Below are 22,804 nucleotides of genomic sequence, written 5' to 3' on the forward strand. Positions count from 1 at the left end.
AGGCCTATGAGGCCGACACAGCGGGCTGCTGTTGCTGTCAACATGCCTGTGCTTTAATAAAACACAAGAAAAAGATGACCAGCACCGGCCGTTTCTTAAAAAGCAGGTTTTTTTTCACCAAAAATGTGAACAAAACACATGTCCATGCTATCAAGTGATATCATGGACATGCTATCACTTGACAAAGATAGGTTGATCCATTCAAAACGGCGACTGTCCGTTGTGTGAGCAGATTGGGCTGCAATGAAGGCATCACCTATGTCTGAGGGGACCTTCATCCATTTGTATGCAGAAAAGAGCTATTCCTACAACTGAGCTATAGTTACATTCTGGAAGTTTCTGGATGTCATGGCAATGTTTTGTTCACATTTTTGGTGAATAAACAACCTGCTTTTTAAGAAACGGCCGGTGCTGGTCATCTTTTTCTTGTGGTCTATGTAAAGTTTGTGCTAGCCACACGGACTAGACCTGGCACGGCCATTGAAGCAAGAAAGGTGTGCTGTCCAAGAAGTACAAATATGCTTTAATTAAAGTAATTGAGCTTTAATTACATACTGCGTGGTGCTGGTCCTTTGGAGGATTACAGCGCTTGTGACTCCTTGGTACAGGGGCGAGGACCTTTGCACACCTTTTCAATTGCACCTTTGTGGGTGGTCCTGGACTCTGTCTTTATTTGGAAAGAGAGATGTATTTTTTCAGTTTTGTCTGGCACAAATTACAAGCCCTTACCTTCAAAAACAACAGTAATATACCCTCATGACATACATATTAAAAATGTTAAGTCCCTAAGGTAACTGTCACGATTTCGCAAACACCATTGCGGCAAGCGCATGAAAATGCGCACAAAATATGATCTGGAGTACCCCTTTAAATCCATTAGCCTGTGTTGAGAAGATGGTGTTCCTTGCAAAAACCAGACCTCTGCCACACAGGAAAAAGGTTATCTATCAAGGGGGCAATAAAGCTTCTCCAGGAAGTTTCTCCATCCTAGTTTTTTTTTTTTTTTCAAAAAAGGTTTTTATTGTCAGTCTTAAAACGTATTACAAGAAAAATAACATGGGGAGGTAAGTACATCACCGGTGGTAACCCAAGGTGGTATTTGAAGAATAAAGTTCATAAACATTGAGCGGATGTTGGTAGCAACGAGGCAACATATACCAACATCCTGCATAGTCCAATTATGAAGTAGAGTCAACAGAATTACAACGAACCACCAGCAGCATCGATGGATTGACTGGTCCGGACTGCTTGCACCTATGAGTAAGGGTGGGGGGGGGGGCTGGGGGGAGGGGAAATGGGGCTGGAGGGAGAGGGGAGGGAAGGAAGACCTCAAATACAAGCGAAAAGAGAAAGGCACAGGAGAGAGAAAAAAGAAGAAAGAAATGGAAAGAGAGAAAGAAACGTAAGAAACATAGTCGGTCTGTCCTCATGTAGTGATGGGAAGTGTAGGATGTCTGGAGGTCGCTAAACTTCAGTGAGGTATTGAGGTAACCAGTGCGAATAGTTAAGGAAGTAAGGCTTCCATATTTTCTCGAACTTTAAAAGAGTATCATCCAGGATAGCTTTCATTCTGTCAAAACAGAGGGCGTATTGCAAATGCTAACGTTGAGGTTTTCCATGCACGTGCGATAACTCTTTTAGCTGCTAGAAATATGTGCTGGAGTAATTTATATTGTGAGGTAGAGATATTTGGGGGTTTCATACCAAGTAGAGCAATTTGGGGTAATTTAGGAATTTGTGCTTTAAAAGATGGTGTAAATCACCTGATAGACTCTAATCCAGAACCTGCGCACTTTAGGGCATGACCACCATGTGTGCAAAAAGGTCCCCTTCTGTCCGCACATTTTGAAGCAGAGATCAGAAGTACTGGTCTGAAATATAGCCAAGTGATCAGGAGTCAGATACCACCTAAATAAGACCTTATATTGTGTTTCCACCAGGGAGGCACTAATGGAGCAACTGGGGGCGAATTTCCACATAAAGTTTAGATCCTCGAGTTCAATGTTAGTGCTAAGGTCACGTTCCCATTTTAAAATATATTGTGGTTTGGGGAGGTTTGGAGGAGATACAAGACCCTTGTATAGCATGGAAATGAGCCCGGGGGAGTTAGGGTCTGAGGAGCATATGTGTTCAAAGTAGGTTTTAGACAGTAGGGATGACTGCTTACCAATAATGCTGCTAATAAAGTGAGAAATTTGGAGGTAGCGGAAGCGCTCATTTTCCGGAATTTGCCTATGCTCTTTTAATGAAGAGAATGTTTTGATGGAATTGTCTGTGACTAGATTGAAGACTGTAGTGAGGTTATTCCAGCGCCACCATTGGTAAGCGGCTGGGTTGTGTAGGCCGGGTTGAAAGGAGGGGTGTCCTAAGAAAGAAAGGAGTGGTAGGTGGGGGGATATAAACCTCCCTTTCGATTTAGTTTGATCCCATATGGCTAAGGAATGGGAGATGATGGGGTCTTTGATCTTTCTTCTTTGTGGGCCTGACAGCCAGAGGAGGTTTTGTGAGGCGATGGGGTAGCATAAGGACCTTTCTATAGAGCACCATAAGGGAGGTAAAGTTTCGATGAACCAGGTGGTTAATTGCGATATTTGAGCTGCTTTGTAGTAGGCTGCAACGTTAGGGACACCGAGGCCTCCGTCAGACCGAAGTCTATACAGTGTGGTTCTAGCTATCCTGGGGCCTGAGCCCTTCCAGATAAAGGTAAAGATCTTAGATTGTATTTTCTTAAGAAATGAAGGGGGGACGTGGATAGGGAGAACCCGAAAGGCGTAAAGCAGTTTGGGGAGAATAGACATCTTGATCGCAGCGACGCGACCTGTCCCTGAGATTGCGTAATGCTTCCAGCTTTCTAGTAATTGGGTGATATCCTGAAGGAGGGCGGGGTAGTTGGCCATGAAAATATCTTTGTATGATTTGGTTAAGAAAATCCCCAGATACCTCAATTTATAGGGTTCCCATTTGAACTCAAAAGTAGACTGTAGCTTCGTGACTACTTCAGTAGGGAGAGAGATATTAAGGGCTTTGGATTTAGCGCTGTTAATTTTAAGACCTGACATATCTTCAAAGATTAATAGTATATCTGCTAAGTTAGAAAGGGATGTATGTGGATTAGTAATCGTTAAAGAGAGTCTGAAGCGAAAATAGATCTCGCTTCAGACCTCATAGCTAGCAGGGGCATGCGTGCCCCTGCTAAAACGCCGCTATAGCGCGGCCTAACGGGGGTCCCTGTCCCCCCAAACCCCCTCCGTGCAGCGGGGGAGCGCTTCCTGGTTGGGGCAGGGCTAACCGCCGCAGCCCTGCCCCATGCGCGTCTGTCAGACGCGTATCTCCGCCTCTCCCCCGCCCCTCTCAGTCTTCCTTCACTGAGAGGGGCGGGGGAGAGGCGGCGATGTGCGTCTGATAGACGCGACTGGAGGCAGGGCTGCAGCCGTTAGCCCTGCCTCCAGGAAGACAATCCCCACGACCAACTTGCCGACCATCTTTTGCGGGGGGTGGGTTGGGGGTGAAGGGACCCCCGTTTAGCCGCGGGATAGTGGCGTTTTAGCAGGGGCACACATGCCCCTACTATATATAAGACCTGAAGCGAGATTTAGTCTCGCTTCAGTGTCTCTTTAAGATGACATCATCTGCGTATAAACAGAGTTTGTGTTGCCGACCAGCCAGGGGGACCCCCTCAATCTCCTCATGTCGATTGATCATTAAAGCAAGAGGTTCCATTACCAAGGCAAATAATAAAGGAGAGAGGGGGCATCCCTGCCTGGTTCCTCTTTGGATAGGGAATACAGGGGACCTAAAACCGCTGTATTGTATGAAGGCTTTAGGGGAGTTGTATAAGGCTTTGAGCCAGGTCGAGATTAGGGCCGAACCCCCATTTCTTCAACAAGGCAAAAAGATACTCCCACGATACCGTATCAAATGCTTTTTGTATTTCTAACGACAATAGCATCATGGGGGTACTAGTTCGCGCCGCCGAATGAAGTAAATGCAGTATTCTTCTGATGCTGTCTCCCGCCTGCCGGCGAGGCATGAAGCCGACCTGGTCAAGTCCAACTAGTGCGTCAATGCCTTCGTTGAGCCTAGTTGCTATTATTTTAGCTAGGATCTTTATATCTATGTTTAGTAGTGAAATAGGTCGGTAATTTGACCAGATAGTGGGGTCCGTGCCAGGCTTGGGAATCGTGCTAATGCCTGCAAGCAGGGAGTCAGCACCAGGGTAGGAACCCGACAAGATACTATTAAAAGCTGCAACTAAGTAGGGTGACAATATATTGCTACATTTTTTGTAATACAGGGCTGTAAAGCCGTCGGGGCCAGGGGTTTTATTAATTTTAAGTGATTTAATAGCACAGGAGACTTCGTCTAAAGAGATAGGAAGGTCTAGTTTTTGCTGAAAGATATCTGGGATGGTGGGCAGGGGGAGAGAATTTAAGATGTTATCCAATAGTATGTTGTTAGTCTGGGGCGCCTGATGGTAAACTTTTTCCAGGCCTTTACGAAAGATATCAACAATTTTAGACGGGTTGCAAGTGAATGTATTGTTGCCAGTATGAAGTTTGAGAGCTTTATGACGAGGTTCTTGATTCTTTAGTTTATGGGCAAACATGGATGTTGGTTTATTGCAATTAGTATAGAACCTATATTTAGTCCATCTAAGTTGTTTTTCTGCAGAACTGGTAAGGAATAGATTTAAGGCTTCTTCGGTTTTAAATAAAGCCTGTTTATGTTTAGGGCTGGGATCATTATTAAATCGGTCGACTGCCTCCAAGTATAACCGTTCCAAGTCAGACTGTTCCTGTCTCTTGATCTTTTTCCTTTTAGATGCCAATCCAATGATCTGTCCACGTAGGACTGCTTTATGTGCATACTGTTTAATCTGATACCTTGCCTACCCCAGAGTTGAGGAGGAAATATTCATTTAAGTGTTTTTCAAGAGTAGCTGTGATCGTGGGATCAGATAGCAATGCTTTATTAAGTGACCATTTAAATTCTGGTGGTTTCGAGATAATTGAGGACAGTGTAACGAAGACTGCGTTATGATCAGACCAGGGAACTGGAATAATCCTAGCGGCAGTCAGACCAGGAAGGGCAGATAGGCTAAGGAAGCAGTGGTCGATTCGGGATTGGGTGTTGTGTGGATGGGAATAAAAGGTAAACTCTTTTTTGCTTGGATGGAATTCTCTCCAGCAGTCAGCTAGCAAGGCCGACTGGAGGAGGTTCTCGAACTGTTTAGCTGAGTGGATATCGGTGGCAGTGGGGGCAGTCCGGGAGGGGTTATCTTTATCGAGATGTGACCGAAGGCACAGGTTGGAGTCGCCAGTCACGATTATAGTACCACTAGCGTGCGTGGTCAGCAACTCCAAAAAGTGTCTGAGAAAAGGAATTTGGTTGGAATTGGGGGCATAGTATGAGGCGATAGTTACCTCCTGATCCTGAATTGTACCTAGTAAGATAAGATTTCTGCCGCTGGAATCTTTAATTTCTTTGCGGCAAATGAAATTTACCGAACGCCTAAAGGCTATAATTATACCTCTTTGTTTAGTTGAGGCGTTGGCGGAGTAAAATTGCGGGTAGGTATGATTTAAGTAGTTAGGGGTATATGATATCTGAACGTGGGTCTCTTGGAGAAAAATAATATCTGCATGTTTGGCGCGAAACAAAGAGAAAGCTTTGGATCGCTTAGTGGGAGAGTTAAAGCCTTGTACGTTTAAGGAGACAATATTCAAAGCCATGTTTGTAATTTGGGTGGCAGAGAAAGTAGCAAGTAGTACAAATTTGCATAAAGTGACCAAGTACATAATCCCAAGAAAACAAGTCTGAGGACAGACCGACTAAGAGAGAAAGGTTGGGTAGATACCAGAAAGAGAAGGAACAGAAAAAGAAGGAAGAAGAAGAGAACAGTCTGACATCCAGAAGTCCTCTGTGTGTACGTAAGGATGTGAAAACACATCAGGGTGCTCCCATGGGGCCTCATTGGTATGGAGCCCATTGGGTGCACGGTGGGGCGCATGAAAAGGGAGAGTGATTGGGAGATTGCTTATGAGCAGATATCGCCACAGCGCATCGCAGTAGTGAAGGGGTTAAGTTATGGCGAGAAGTGCGGTGAGAGTTCCGGGGTATCTCTGCCAGTAGATATCTGGAGTACAATAGCGATTAAAAAAAGGGGGGGGGATAAAAGGGGGATTAATTGAGGTGAGGGGGCGGTGGGTTTATAGTTGCGCACTGACAGAGGATTCCTGCAAGGATGTGTAGAAAGGAAACAGTGGACAGTGTTCTCCCCAGGCTCTTTTAGCCGGGTGCTCCACCCGGCTAGTTTTGATGGGCATTTGGCTGCCATCAGCTCACCTCCTCTTATACTATAAGCAGGGTTGCACACAGAAGCACCGACTTTAAATTTCTCATATTGCCCCACCCGGCTACTTTTTCATGCCACCCGGCTACTATTTCATGCCACCCGGCTGGAAACAAATTCTGGGGAGAACACTGAGTGGACATATATTTAAATTACATACATGGATGTAAAACCATTTAACTATGATACTACCGTTATAAAGTGCAAACGTAGTTATAGCATTATATATACATGTATAGACATCAGTGAAGATAAGCAAATGTCACAGTTGTCTTATTGTAACAGTTGATTATCCTCGGGGTAGGGGTAAGCTTGCTTATTTTAGATGGATGGGCTATAATTTAAGTTAAACTGCGTGTCCAATGCATAGGTGAGTGTGGTAAGATTATTGGGGGTGGGAGAGGTTAAGGGGCTATTAATAGTGCAGCAGTGCGCATAGGACTCATAATTTCCAATTACGGAAAGGCAAGATTACTCCTTTAGCACAGAAAGGAAAACACCCCCATGCGTTAACATAAGGGCGAATTCCATTCCAACTTGCTCTTCTTCCTAGGCGTAGTAGAGCTATCAGCTGCCATAACATCATGCGATAACATGCATGCAAAGTATACTCTGGCTTATTCTTCTTAGGTTTTATAAAATTATTAACTGTAACATTAAAGGGATACTGACTTTAAAGTCAGGAAACCACTGCGCTTGCGTTGCCGTGTCCTCGATCCCGCTGATGTCACCAGGAGCGTACTGTGCAGGCACAGACCATACTGGGCTTCTGCTATACACTCCTGGTGACATCGGCGGGAGCGAGGACACGGCAACGCAGGCACAGTGGTTTTCTGACTTTAAAGTCAGAAATTCCAGAAGTGAACTGGAGGCGGGGCTGGAGCATCGGTGAGTGGCTGCGCCAACACAGGATGTCTGCGGGGGACCATTAGAAGCCCCGGGTAAGTTCAGCTCATTTTCCCCCGACTCCCCCCCCCCCCCCCCCAACAGTATCCCTTTAAACAGGTGAACATATAATCACATTTAATCAGGCAACCTGGTAGAGAAAAATAAGCTGCACATTTTTCCAACAGACTACACGAGATACTGCCTGCGTGTGTGCAAGATGGATGATAGCCAAATGAGGGCTTATAGAGGCAAGAGGCAAGGCTGTGTTGTACTTCTAAGTGGCCATTAAGTGGCAGTCTCGTATAGAAAAATCAGTCTTGCACAGGAAAATCAGTCTCGCCAACCAGGCTAAAATGCCAACCGGGCATGTAGTAATAGTGTACATCGTTTAAAGTGATGTCTGGTATATGAAAAAAAAAGGCAGAGTACCTTAGGAGTGAGCATCAAGGTTGTCAGAGGTAACCTGAGTATTAAACTGTAGGGCAGTAGGTAGGATCGAAACGATCTCAGCAAAGGCGAGTAGTAGGTCAGGGCACTTTCTGGAACTTCAGCTGCGAGAGTTGCTTGAGAATTTGAGCACGTTGCACAGGGGAGCTCTGTTTCTTAGGAGTAGATGGCTGAGCCGGGCTTCGATTCTGCGATTGCCCCTGCAATGGATCCGGTGCAGAGTCCTCAGCAGCCTGGGGGGTCGGAGCTGGCATGGGAAGGCCCAAGGACCGAAAGCGATCCCGGAGTTCGTCTACACTACGGACATCTTGCTGTTTGCCTTCCCAAGTGAAAACGAGCTGGAAGGGGAATCCCCAGTGATAACGGATGTTCTTGTTTCTGAGAATGCTGAGGTATGGGCGCATCTCTTTTCGTTTTAGTAAAGTGGTGGGTGCTAGGTCTGCATATAACTGGTATTGGTGCCCCTGGAAAGAGAGGTCTGATTTGTTCCTTGCGGTGTGCAAGAGCTTCTCTTTAGCTTGGTAATGGTGAAGCTTCAGTATAATGTCCCGGGGGGGGGGGGGGGGACATTAACAGTCGAACGGGAGAGGGCTCTGTGGACTCAGTCTATTTCTAGCTGGTCCAGTGGCATGTCTGGTGAGAGCTCCTGGAAAAGGTCAGTAACGAATCCTTGCAGCTCTTGCACAGATTCTGGGATGCCGCGTATTCTTATATTCTCCCTCCGTGACCTGTTTTCCCAGTCTTCCCACTTATCGTGTAAGAGACGTACCTCTGACTGTACTTGTTCGATGTCCTCCTCGTGCCCCTCCAGAACCGTTGTAACTTTATCAAGGCGGGCTTCCGTATCTGCGGTTCTTTGACCGAGGAGCCTGATTTCACGTAGAAGCTCGCATCCAAGTTGTTTGTTGGCATCAACAACTTTTTGCCGGATGATTGATCGCAGCTCCTCGAGGGTGATCTGATCAGGAGGAGAGGCAGGGTGGTCTATGTAGAGTGCAGGAGGGGTGTTCTCCAGGCCATCCTCAGTCTCGTGTTCAGGAGACACTGCGGGCGCCATCTTGGCAGACTCCCCGGCGGTTTTGTTTGTGTTAGTTTTCAACCCAGTTTTGTTTCTCGTGCTCTGTGCCATGGCTTACTGGGTGCAGCAGAGTCTCCCCTATCGGATGTTGCCTATAGCGGGCGCACTGCGAGGCTTGAACGGCGGTATCAGCTTTATGTTCTCCCGGTGGTACGCAGCTCTGAGATCAGGCAGCCATCTCAGTCTCTCCATCCTAGTTTTAAAGATAAGGAGAAGAACAGATCCCCTTATAAAATCATTAGGTCCACATTCCTGCTCTAGCCTGATGAGAGGTAGAGAGAATGACTTTTAATTCCCCTTGATATGAAAGAATAAGTCATTCAGACATTTTACTAAATGAATCAATGTTCCATAGATGCCAAACATGTCAAAATTATCAGATATGCCTTAAACCTGAACGGGAGGTATCTGGTCCACAAAGGCCTGGTGCACACCAAAAACCTCTAGCAGATCCGCAAAATGCTAGCAGATTTTGAAATGCTTTTTCTTATTTTTCTGTAGCGTTTCTCCTAGCATTTTGCGGTTTTGTGAAGCATTTTTGGTGTAGTAGGTTTACTGTAACAATACATGAAATCTGTTACTGAACAGCTACTGTAACAAAAAACGCCTGCAAAACCGCTCTGAAGTGCTGTTTTTCAGAGCGGTTTGTGTTTTTCCTATACTTAACATTGGAGCCAAAAACGCCTCCGCAATCCAAAATCTGCAGCAGCCCGGGAGTATGCGTTTCTGCAAAACGCCTCCCGCTCTGGTGTGCACCAGCCCATTGAAATACATTACCCAAGCGTTTCCACATCCGCAAACTGATCTGAAAACGCTGCCGAACCGCTCTGGTGTGCACTAGGCCAAAGTGTTGATCTGGCACCTTCTATACCTGAAATATCAAATCCCTCGGCAGAGAAGGTGTCAGCCCAAGCAACTTTGCTATCGATTGGTTCAGAACATGATGACTGAATGTAAAATGCTGGTTTTTATATGATCTGTCTGAGATCCGCTGAGTTATGGTATAATTGGAGAAAATGTGATTCAAACGGTAAAAGAGTCGCACTTAAGATTTAGCAGTGGTTAAAGAGACACTGAAGCGAGACTAAATCTCGCTTCAGTGCTTATATTCAGCAGGGGCATGTGTGCCCCTGCTAAAACGCTGATATCCCGCGGCTAAACGGGGGTCCCTTACCCCCCCATATACCCGATTATTGATGATCTGCAGTATCACCGATAATCAGATATATCACTAACCGCTGGACACCTGAGGTATGAGTGTTTGGGTGCAACAGTAATACTTTGAGGACAATACCTGGAGTACAGGTACAAAAGCAGTAAGGAATACTGCACAAGAGAACAAGTTCCTTCCAGTAGCCAGAGACTCTCCCGAAGGGAGGAGTCAGGCTGGGGGTAGGAAGGGCCAGAGCGTGAGTGACACCAAGGAAGGTGTCACTAACTGATCTGTGAACTATCTCCTAACTGGGAGATAGTTCTCGAGGTCGGGCAAGCCAGGTCGGCAACACACAGACAGATAAAGTACACAGACAGAAGGCTGGTTCGGTAATCCTAAGGAACGCAGGGTTTGGCAATGGCAACAGAGTATCAGATATAGCGAAGTACCGAATCAGTGATCAGAAGAGTAGTCAGGAAAGCAGAAAGTCATAACAGATAATAAACAATGCCTAATCTTGGGTGTGAGCTCCGTGATCATCAGCACCCTGGAACTATTCTGGTATATAACAGAATGGTAACTCAGATTCCTAATCTTGGGTGTGAGGTCCTTGATCATCAACACCCTGGAACTAGTCTGAAGTATAACGGAATGGTAACACAGTATCTGACAATAGGTCTGAGTGCTTCCACGTAGTGATCGCAACGGCAGACAACCAGAGAATGACCAGCACCCAGCGTATATAGAGTATAGCGCTCTCCAACGCCTTCCCTAAGTGCTGGACCAATGGGAACTGGTTGAATCGTCAGCTGACCGGCTTGGTCAGCTGACTCCCTTCTGGCTGTCATAAAAGTTCTGCCTCTCAGCGCGCGCGTCCTTCTGAACCTGTGTGGACTATCAGTCCCAGCCACACCAGACGTGTTGTAAAGCACCTGCCGCACTGGACGCGGAACCGGCGGCACCGCTATCAGAGCATGCGGCAGTTTCTCCGCGTTCAGCCATACTAGTGGATGTAGGCCTACGCGTGCAAACCGGCGGCTTTTCCGCGTTTTCTCACACAGAGGTCTGTTAATGCAATGAAATTTCACAGACCATATTGAGGAGCTGCTGGTGGGCCCCCACCCCAAGAGTCCCCCATGGGAAGGGCGTTCCATCCCCCCACCCCCAAAACAGGTCAGAAGGGCACACTCCAAAAAGGGGCCACAGTCCAGCTGGAAGTTACAAGAATGGAGCATATTTTAAATTATCATTTAAGTCTGGGGACCTTGTGGCTTTAAGATTATAAATCCAGCGACATTCACATATCCACTGCACTGAAGGATATGATATTTGAGGCATTAAGTTTGCATGCTATGACATGTCTAACGAAATTAAACACATTTTTTTTGCCAACTGCTGTTGGGTACACTATGCTTGTGACATTTTGCCAAAACATTTCTATGGGTAATAACCCATATACCAAGTGCAGTTAGCACAGTGGCAGCTGCTAATCTGTGGCTTTTACTGCTGCTGGTCTTTGCATGCGGCACTGCAGCTATGGCGTTCGGGCCGCATGGAATCAAAAACTGTAGAGAGCTTTGGGTGCCATCACAAAAATTATGGGCTGCATTTGGCCCACGGGCTGGACTATTTTATTTGCTTAGTACACAGAAGACTAAAGCCTTGATCAGTAATCAGTCTGGCAGATTGATTTGGCCAATCGCAGGCTAAGAGCATTGTTCTCACCACGCACCCAGCTCCTGCATGATGTCACTGCCCGCCGTCTACCCTCCACCTACTACATAGCAACAGGACATGTTACTAGCCTGCTGGGTAATGACGCTGCTCTATAGCCTCGGCCTTGTAATGTCGCCCTAGCATCATAACCTTCAGGGAAGGTAATACTGTGAAGCAAAGCTGATGCTTTCATAGGTGTAAGGTTCTTGCAGGATATCTACTCATCACCTACTATTACAAGGCCTAGTCCTCAACACTTGACGCTTGAAAGCAGAGGAAATACTATACAAACATACATACGGCACTGTTATAAGCAAAGATGGAGACCACTTGGCACTATTGGCCACGATGCAGTCCACATACCCCTGCATGTACCATCACAGCTGGGAAAAATAAAATTGGCATACCATTTTCATCTGGGGTAAATATTTAGTGATTCTAATAATTTTCTTAATCACTATAAAATAGTAATACTATATTACTGAACTGAACTTAAAATCGTATCAATGTTCTTGTTTTATCATTACTTTCTTTAAAGAGGAACTGTAACTAAAAACGTACCCTGGGAGGTACTCACCTCGGTAGGGGGAAGCCTCCGGATCCTATCGAGGCATCCCCCGTCCTCCTGTGTCCCACGTCGGCGGAGAAAATCCTCCCGGAACGGCGTGGATGTAAATATTTACCTCCCGGGCTCCAGCGCAGGCGCAGTACCGGTTCTCTGCACGGAGATAGGTGAAAATAGCCGATCTCCGTCGGGCCTCTCTACCGTGCAGAGCGGACCCAATGGAGATTGGCTATTTCCACCTATCTCTGTCAGAAGAGCCGCAACAGCACCCTTGCTGGAGCCAGAAAAGGTAAATATTGCACAGCGCAACAAATTGTTGCCTGTGCGTTCCGTGGGCTGCAGCGAGTCCGACGTGGGACACAGGAGGACAGGGGAAGCCTCATTAAGATCCGGAGGCTTCCCCCTACCGAGGTGAGTACCCCCCAGGGGATGTTTTTTTTTGTTACAGAGTCTCTGTAAGTTATTTGTGTACATTAAGTCTTCAGGAGCTTGTGCTTACTATATTTATTTAATGTTCTTTCCCCACAGACTCCGAAGCTGCCCATTCAGTACCCAACATTGGCAAAAGGTAAATAGTAAAAATTATTCTGTACTTGAAAGTCATTGTTTTTGTTTGTTAAGCAAAACAGATGTTTGCCTTCCTAAAATAGAAGGTATTTGTGATTATTCAGGTTGGAATGAGCTCTGAGATCCCACAGCGAATCGCTGCTGAATATGCAAATCATCTTTTTGTTGTTCCTGATAGCTAATCACAACTCTAGAATCCCTGGAATGCAATGATGCGTCAGCTTGTTAATATTACAGAGCCAAACTAATCCAGCATCCTGTTTAGGATTGGTTGATCCTCAGCAGTGCATGGCATGTATTAATATAGCTCTATGCGGTAGGACTTGAAACATCCAGAGTTACAGATTGCCCAGCAAGCTCATGGTGAACCAGAACTCCTAGGATTATGAAATGGGCTGAACAAGACCAAAATGCCTCCTCACTAAAATGCTGTGCAAAAGAGAAGTTTGGCTTCTTAAAACAGAAGGTATTTGCGATTATTCAGGTTGGAGTGAGCTCTGAGGTGTCTCACAGTGCATCACTGCTGGATATGCAAATCATCTCTTTGTTTTCCGTGATAGCTAAACACACCTCCAAACCCGCTGCAATGAAATTATGTTTCAGCTTGTTAATATTACAGAGTCAAACTAATTCAACATGCATACAGACTGTTTTGGATTGGTTGATCCTCATCAGTGCATGCCATGGATTAATATGGCTCTTGGGAGTTCTGGTTCACCATTAGCTTTCAGGGCAATATGTAGCTCTGGGTGTTTCGAGTTTTCCCCTACAGAGCCATATTAATGAAAATACCCTTTATAGATAGCTCTAAATAGGACTACTGGAATCCCATCGTTTTTTTTTTGTGTATGTCACTGGTTACATTTCTAAGTTTAAAGTTTCACTGACAATGTTTATTCATTTCTCATACATATATTGAAGCAGACAGGCAGTTAGGAGTGCGTAATTGGGAATTAAGGCCACGGGCTGAGAAGGTAAGTGCCATCAGCGTATGGGTGGTATTGAAAACCAAATGAGTTTATTAAAGGACTTCCAATGCGACAAAAATTAAACAGATTTTACTCACCTGGGGCTTCTTCCAGCCCATAGCAGGAGTCCTGTGCCCTCGCCACAGCCCCAGTCCTCTGCATTGTCCTGCTGGGCCGAGTCTTCTGCGCCTGCTCTGGCATTTCTTCCGCTCTCATCTGGAGCGTACTGCGCAGGTGCAGTATGTGCCAGATGACGTGGACGCGGGGGAAGGTATCCCCGCGCAGGCGCAGAAGACCCGACCTGCTGGCAGGGCCGCGATCTTCACGGGCGGCCAGTGGGACAACGAGGAGGACCGGGGCTGTGACAAGGGCACGAGACGGCTTCTATGGGCTCAAAGAAGCTCCAGGTGAGTAATATCTGTTTAATTTTTGTCGCACCTGTAGGGGGGTCGGGGGAAAATGAGCTGAACTTACCCGGGGCTTCTAATGGTCCCCCGCAGACATCCTGTGTTGGTGCAGCCACTCACCGATGCTCTGGCCCCGCCTCCGGTTCACTTCTGGAATTTCTGACTTTAAAGTCAGAAAACCACTGCGCCTGCGTTGCCGTGTCCTCAATCCCGCTGATGTCATCAAGAGCGCACAGCGCAGGCCCAGTATGGTCTGTGTCTGCGCAGTACACTCCTGGTGACATCAGCGGGAGCGAGGACACGGCAACGCAGGCGCAGTGGTTTTCTGACTTTAAAGTCAGAAATTCCAGAAGTGAACTGGAGGCGGGGCCAGAGCATCGGTGACTGGCTGCACGGACACAGGATGTCTGCGGGGGACCATTAGAAGCCCCGGGTAAGTTCAGCTCATTTTCCCCCGACCCCCCTACAGTATCCCTTTAAGTTGCAGAGACCTTGCATATAGATGGAAAATAGAAGCATACAAGGGACCAAGCCCCGAGGTACCCCAACAGATAGCGGACAAGGAGAGATGTAGTCCGAATAAGAGTCAGTGAAAGACCTTCGAGAAAAGTAGGAAGACATCCAGGAAAGAGCAAGGCTCCTAATGCATAATGGTGTTCATACACGGTTCAAAAAAATGTTTGATTTTTCCCATTTATTCAACCAAAACGATTGAATAGTACGACAGTTGAAAATATATATATTTTTTTTGATCAAGAAAAAAAACTGTTATCCATTTTTTTCGATAAACATCTGATCGGTCATGTTGGAAAGATCTTTATGTTCAATTTAATGAAATAATCGAACAAAATTATCTAATCAGAAAAAATGAAAATATTGTACCATGTATGGGCTCCATGTGTCTGGAGGAGGAGATTGTGATCAACAATGTAAAAAGCAGAGGATACGGGGCGCATGCACGGCGCTGGTAAGGACACATGTAAATCCTTGCCGCTCCGTACCTCGGCTGTCTTCCAGCGAAAAATCAGAGACTTCTAGTGCTCCTACAGCCTTCTAACAACGGAACCTTGTTCCTCCAACATGTCGGGACGAGGAAGGGAGAAAGAAGGACAAAAAACATCCACTCCCGCACCTGCATCTAAAACTCCGCCACAGTCCGGCCACCGCCCAAACAACTCCAAGATGGCGGACACGAACAACCTGGCCTCTCGATCGCTCCATCAACCCCGGATAGACAGACCTCCTCCCCACCAGCCTTCAACCCCGACCTGGATGCGACCCTCCAACTCCCTCCTCAACACGAGGACCTTATTACACACATCCAGCGCGTGTTTAGACTCGAGCTGAAGGAGGCCGTCAAGAACATCACTGACCAGATCAAAGATCTGGGACACCGAGTGGACGAGGTGGAGAAGCAAGTAGACGACATGGCAGATGCCCAGGAGGCAGACAAGCTCCAAATCGACCAACAGGCAGAGAAGATAGAGATACTCGAACTTAAACTTGAAGATGTGGAGAACCGCAGCAGAAGGGCCAACATCCGCATCAGAGGCCTACCAGAGAGTCTTACGGATCTGAAACCTGCGGCCTTAAACATATTCAGCGCACTCCTTCCACAAGTGGACCAGGCTCAATTCCGCATAGTACGGATTCATCGTGCCCTGGCTCGACCTCGCAACCCGGACTTACCCAAAGATGTAATCTTGAAGCTTCAGTATGAGGAGGTCCGCGACCTCATCCTTGATGCCGCCCGAAATATCACGGTTCTCCCAGGAGCTCCGGAAAGGGTCCAGCTCTATGCCGACCTAGCCCCATCAACAATCCAGCGCCGTAGGAATCTCCGTCCAGTGACACTTTCACTCCAGAAAGCCTCGGTAAGGTACAAGTGGGGTTTCCCCTTCTCTCTAATTTTTACCTATAATGGCACTACGTACGCTAGCTGCTCACTGGAGGTGGGACGCCGGCACCTAGAGCAGGCAGGTATTCAAATGAAAACAATGCCATCCACGTCGCTACCTCAACAACAAGCAAGACCGGCTCGAGTCTGGGCCTCCAGAAGGCACCGTCTTCGCCCATCACAATCATCGAGATTCAACATCTGATATACTACAGCTGGTAGCTCTACAATCTCCTACAGGCCTTATTCCTGATGACCAGAGCACCTTGATCAGATCACACTGGAACTTGAATCCGTAAGGAACTGATTAACCTATGCACTTGGCCTCATGAGTATTCCCCCTGCATTCCCAAAATAGAACTCCCCCCCCCCCCCCCCCCCCCAAAAAAAAAAATAGACTCTGCAACTTACTCTGTACAGACCAGAATTTCTATAGACTCTCACCACTTATGGAATATCCATAGTCTCCATAATTCCCATAAGCCCAAGCCTCACTTCTTTTAAATATCACCATAAGAAGATCAGGGGTCTTAGGGCCCACCGCCTGGGCTATATTTAGCTATCACTCTCGATAGAAGATCAAGACGATAGGAGCAGCCCCCACTGAGGTGGGTTTGAAGAAGGAAAGTGGGTTTGGCTCCTGAGTTATAACGGTTCCTGATAAACTCTAAAATACCTCTCAATGCATACGAACCGTTATCTGTATGATCATAAATGAACAAAAGTCATTAACAATCCGCTGATAGTATGCATGAGCTCATAAATGTATCCCCCTAATATTCATATTCCTGTTCTTCTCCTCTTTCTATCCCCACCTAATATACATCATCTCAGGTCCATTTCCTCACTCAAATATAATCTATTTTGATGTACTAGCAATAATAGCCCACTAGATGGTGCTGTAGGACCACGAATGTTATACCATTTGTCTTTTTACTGTTAAATCTAAACAATAACTTCTAAAATATGCTGGAAGAGACCGAGGAGACCATTGCTGCCCCCAACAAATGAGCAGAGCCGACGGTGACATAATATCGCCTTCAGCTCTCCTCATTGCTTTGAGGATATTTCCCTCTTTAATAATGTTTACTTGTGCTAACATTACTGTTTGGCCACGTTGGCCATTGTTACTGTCATGTTTAAATGTTTATGTGCAGGTTTTCTTTTTGCAGGTGGACCTTGGCGGGTGGGGCGCGGCCCCTGGGAGGGGGAGGGGCGCGGTACCCACTGGGCCTTTTACTACAAATTTAAAGCATTACCTAAACTGTCCACTATGGATCAAGTTAATATAATATCTCATAATGCAAAGGGCTTAAATTCCCCACTCAAGCGTAGAAAAGCCTTTTTAGATTATCAAAAATGTAGCCCAGATTTACTGTGTATACAGGAAACGCACTTCACGAAAACATCATCCCCTAAGTACTTTCATAACCAATACCAAAGATTTTTTACATCCTCTGCTAATACAAAACATAGAGGAGTTATGGCGCTACTAAAGAACTCTCTGCCATTTGTCCTCGATAAATGTATCACAGACGATGAAGGTTGCTATGTAATACTAGTAGGTACCCTACAATCTCATAAGGTATGCCTGGTTAATCTATACGCCCCTCCAGAAGCCCCTATGACAGCTATCAACGCAGCTCTCAGGCAATTAGATAATTTCCCACAACACTCAACTATATGGGCAGGCGATTTCAATATAGCCCCCAACCCAGCCCTAGACAGATCCCAGCAACCGCCGTCATCTAGGCAGAAGACTCTCTCTAAATGCCTGAACAAAGTCCTCTCAGATTACCACCTTGTCGACACATGGAGGGAACACAACCCGGTCTCCCGCAACTATACCTTTTTTTTCTGCCACCCACCACACCTACTCCAGAATCGATGCCATACTAATATCCGCTACCCTGATACCGAATTTAGTCTACGCTAGACACATGATTAGCTCATGGTCGGATCACGACATGGTATGGACGGCATGTTCCTCCCTTACAACCCCCATTGCACGTCCCCCTTGGAGACTCAATGAGAGCCTTCTGTCTGATGATGAAGTGGTTCTAGAGTTGGAGGAACACTTAGCTAACTATTTCCGCTTAAATGATACACCTCACATAAAACCTGATATTCTGTGGCTAGCCCATAAGCCGACAGAGGCCAACTTATAAAACTAGCCTCACAAAAGAAAAAACTCAAAACTGAAAAACAGCTGAATTTGGAACATAAGCTTTCCCAGTTACAAAGAGCCTATGCCTCCACTCCCTCTAGATACCTGTATAAGCAGATACAAGAAACTCAATGCCAGATAGATATACTCCTTTCGGCCAGGACGGAGAAGGCAATTAGATGGACCAGGTCAAAGATATATGCTCAGTATAACAAGCCAAATACATGGTTGGCCAGAAAGCTTAAACAAGCTCATTCCAACAATAAAATACTACAAATTAAAACTAAACAAGGTACAATCACTTCTGATCCTCTTAAGATACATACAGAATTTGCAAACTACTATAAATCCTTGTACGCAGCTAAACCTGCACCACCGACGGAGGCCCCTACTGACAACTTTTTTCTAAACCTGAAAATCCCGGTACTATTGCCTGACAAGGCCTCATCCCTTAATGCACCAATTTCCGACCTCAAAGTATTCCTTGCCATTACAAAAATTAAAGAACGGTAAAGCCCCAGGCCCTGACGGCTTCTCGGCAATCTACTATAAAAAGTTTAAAAAAATTCTCATACCCCATCTTAAGAAAATTTTTAACTCCATCTTGGATGGTAAAACTCCAGCGCCAGAGTTCCTACAATCAACCATAGTAGTTATTCCCAAATCCAAAAGAGACCCCCTAGACATCAAGAACTTTAGACCCATAGTAAGCCAGCACCTATTCAGTAAGGAGTTCATTGGGCAAGACTCCCTAACACTGCTACTGCCTACTGAGTGCGCTCTTGTGGCTGCCTCGCAAGCGCTTTGAGTCCGACAGGAGAAAGGCGCTATACAAAAAAAGGAATTATTATTATTATTATTATTATATCTCTCCTGAATCTCGAATATAAATTATTAACGGCCATATTAGTAGCCAGACTAAATAAGGTATTAGGTCCTCTAACACACAGAGACCAAGTGGGTTTTGTCCCGCTCAGACAGGCCCCTGACAACCTTAGAAAAGTAATCAACCTCTTACATATAGTCAAAGCCTCTAAGACTCCTTTCGCCTTACTCTCTTTGGATATGGAAAAGGCATTTGACACAATAGACTGGTCCTTCATGCATTCCACCTTACTAAAGGCAGGAATCTCTGGTTCCTTTCTTCAAGCTGTCAAATGCCTTTACTCAGCCCCTACAGCTTATCTCAAACTCCCTACCGACGCGCCAACCCCCATCCCTATTCAAAGAGGTACAAGGCAGGGCTGCCCCCTATCCCCGGCCATCTTCGCATTAATAATTGAACCCCTAGCCAATAAATCCGCTCTTCCCCCGATATTCAAGGCATACGTGTCAAAAATTCTGAATACAAAGCAAACCTGTTTGCTGACGACCTGTTACTGACCCTCTCTTCTCCGCACACTTCCATTCTGAACTTGCTCCAATTAGTGAAGCAATTTGGACAAATATCTGGCCTCTCCCTAAATATTAACAAATCCGAAGTGCTTTTCACAAACCTACCAAAACAAAGTGCAGAAGCTATGGCAAATAGACTGGGCTTATCTATCCAATCAAAATATATCACATACCTGGGCATCAAGATATCTACTAACCCGGCAGACCTGTTTGCCTTAAATTACAAGCCAATGCTGTCCGGGCTGAAGGAGGATCTGGCAAAATGGAACTCCATATCCGATCTCGTGGACTGGGCGCATTAACTCTGTTAGAATGAATCTATTACCTAGGCTTCTTTACCTATTTCGTTCACTCCCAATTCAGATAACCAAAGCAGCCCTTAGGGATTTGCAAACTGCTATATTTAAGTTTATCGCAAACAATAAAAAAAGCAGAATAAGGCAGAGTGTCATGACCCTCAATAGAGAGAGGGGTGGCCTGGGAGTACCGGACCTATATAGCTATTATAGGGCAGCCCAAATTGCTCAGCTCGCCCAAATGCATTCCCCTAACAACCGCCCCTTATGGGCAGACATAGAAAACGACCTATTAACACCAATTAACGTAACAGCACTGCGGTGGGCCCCAAGCTCCTCTGCAGCAAGATATAAAAAAGTGTCGCCCCTAACGGCTCACTCCCTATCTATATGGTACAGACTGAGATTTACCAAAAATCTTCAATCTAAGGTCCCTCTCCAGCTTTCCATCTTTGGAAACCCCGATTTTCCACCAGGCTGGGACTCGCGCCCCTTCCAATGGTGGTCCTCCCACAATTTATGCACTGTGAATAATTTCTTAGTGAATGACAAACTCCAGAATTGGCATGAGTTTAGCTACCATATATCCTTTCTACCGAAAGAATATTTCAGAGCGCTCCAGATCTACCATTACTTGAAAAATCTTACACAACCCTCTCCTATTTCCTCAACCCGCACCACATATGAACACTGGTGTGCTCTGAGACCCCTGACAGGAGGCCTTATATCTTATCTCTATTCAATAATATCACAACCCCTTCAATTTGACAAATCACGCTCAATGCTAGCTTGGGAGGAAGACCTGGGCCAAACATTTACCACAAAGCAATGGACCAAATGGTGCCTCACGCTAGCAAAAGGTAGCAACTATTATACACATATCGAAACCAATTACAAAATTTTGCACCGTACCTATATCACGCCTCAGAAATTGCACTCCATCTCCAAGGACAGATCTCCATTGTGCTTCAGGGGTTGCGGCCAGCTAGGTGATCTCCCACATATCTGGTGGTTCTGCCCTGTAGTAAAGATATTCTGGGCCCAAGTCACCTCAGCTATAAGCACGGCTCTCGAAACATCCCTCTCTCCCGACCCACTACAACTCCTACTGGGACACAAGCCCTTGAAATGGAAATATCCACACCATAGGCTCGCCCAACATGTGGCCAAAGCGGCCAGACTTCATATCGCCCGCCAGTGGTTGAAACCGACCCTTTCACTCGATTCAACAGATACCATTATTAAAGATATACTCCTATCAGAAAGGATGTTAGCAATCCTTAATGATAATGCATTATCATTCACACGAATGTGGCAACCCTGGCTTTCAGCATCACAATCGCTGGGACTGCGGTCCTCTGCCCTCTCCTTTTAGGGGGTTTGCTCGCCTTCCCGGGTTCTAACAACTCAGACCTTTATTGTAACCTGCATGTACTGTTCTTGTTAATACATGTTGTTATTGTTATATATACAATAGCGAAATGCCCTTTGCTAAGGGATCATATCAAAGCTGTTATACTTTATAAGAAAATTTCAATAAAATGTTTGAAACTAAAAAGCAGAGGATACATAAAGAAGGATGAGGCTTGAGTAATGACCTTTGGTTTTGGCTGTTAGGGCTTGTCCACACCTAGGGCGTTTTCGCTATTTTTTTAAGCACCAGCAATTTTGAAAATTGCCTTAAAAGCGCTTGTGCAATGAATCCTTATGGGACTGTTCATATCTGCTAGTTTCCTCAGCTTTCCAAAGCTCTGCCTGCACCATTTTTTGGGCAATTTTCTACAATGGAAGGTATAGGAAAATCGCTCAAAAAATCGCGTTTGTGACTTTAAGAATAAATACCTTGTATTCACTCTTTTCCAGGTCAAAGAGTCAAAAAGAAATCGCTCTGCAAAAGCACTTTGAAAAGTGCTTTACACAAAATCACAGTGCGCAGGTAACCACCGGGAGGGGAAAAAATCACTCTCAAAATTGCAAAACGCGTCTGTCAGCGATTTTGATTTTAGACGTGAACAAAGCCTTAGGGGATCATTAGCAACTTTTGTGAGGGTGATATTGCCAAAGTGGTTGGAGCAAAAAACCATACTGAAGTTGATTGCGCAGTGAGTTAGAGAATATTTTAATAATTACCGGTAGTCAATTCTGCATGGACATGGCATTCTAATAATTTGGAGAAAAGGGGAGAAGTTAGTCTTGTCAGTAGCTGGGGAGGGCTGTGGGATCCAGAGTTATTATTTTTTTTATATTCAAAGCAGGAGGAAAATCAGTTAAAGGGACCCCGAGCAGTAGCTAGAATAAAAAATTAACTTACCTTGGGCCTCCTCCAGCCCACCATAGGCTTCATGCTCCCCCGGCATCCTCCTGGCTCCTGTCCGTGTCCTTACAGCGGCTCCCAGGCTGGGTGTCGAGCGACTCTTCCTGGATCTTCACGCTCGTTGTCATCACGCCGGCCGGTGTGACAAGTCTGCGCATGCGCGGTTTTCTACCTCTAAACTGCGCGTATGCAGACCTGTCACACCGGCGGCCGTGATGACGACGAGCGTGAAGATCCAGGAAGAGTCGCCCGACACCCGGCCCGGATGTCGCCGGTAATGGGAGCCGCCGGAGGGACAGGAGCCTGGAAGATGCGAGGGACCTCACGGCCTACGGTGGGCTGGAGGAGGCGCTAGGCAAGTGAAATTTTTTTATTGTAGCTACTGCTTAGGATCCCTTAAATAAAATATTGAAAACCATAAGGTACATCCCTAAAAAATTATTATTCATAATGTCAAGCATTTTTAAAAGTGTTCCTAACCTGATAACTTTATTTTCTAAGCCAAGGAGGAAGAAGTAGATCTTTCAGTGATTGCGATTTTTCTGTGTTTTTCCTGCGTTTGCGATTTTGGTGCTATTTTGGAGCTGAATAGAT

General features: G+C 45.8%; 1 protein-coding gene across 6 annotated transcripts in view; it reads left to right on the forward strand.

Annotated features, from left to right (window-relative positions):
* Window positions 1-22,804, forward strand: part of APBA3 (amyloid beta precursor protein binding family A member 3) — a 202,396-nt gene that overhangs the window by 4,729 nt on the left and 174,863 nt on the right. For all 6 annotated transcript variants that reach the window (XM_068233790.1, XM_068233791.1, XM_068233786.1 and 3 more), the window contains exon 2: window positions 12,728-12,767. In XM_068233790.1, coding sequence (XP_068089891.1) covers window positions 12,728-12,767 — 40 coding nt within the window. The remainder of the gene's footprint in view (window positions 1-12,727; window positions 12,768-22,804) is intronic.

The sequence above is a fragment of the Hyperolius riggenbachi genome, chromosome 1 (genome assembly GCF_040937935.1).
Source record: "Hyperolius riggenbachi isolate aHypRig1 chromosome 1, aHypRig1.pri, whole genome shotgun sequence".
Lineage (NCBI taxonomy): Eukaryota > Metazoa > Chordata > Amphibia > Anura > Hyperoliidae > Hyperolius > Hyperolius riggenbachi.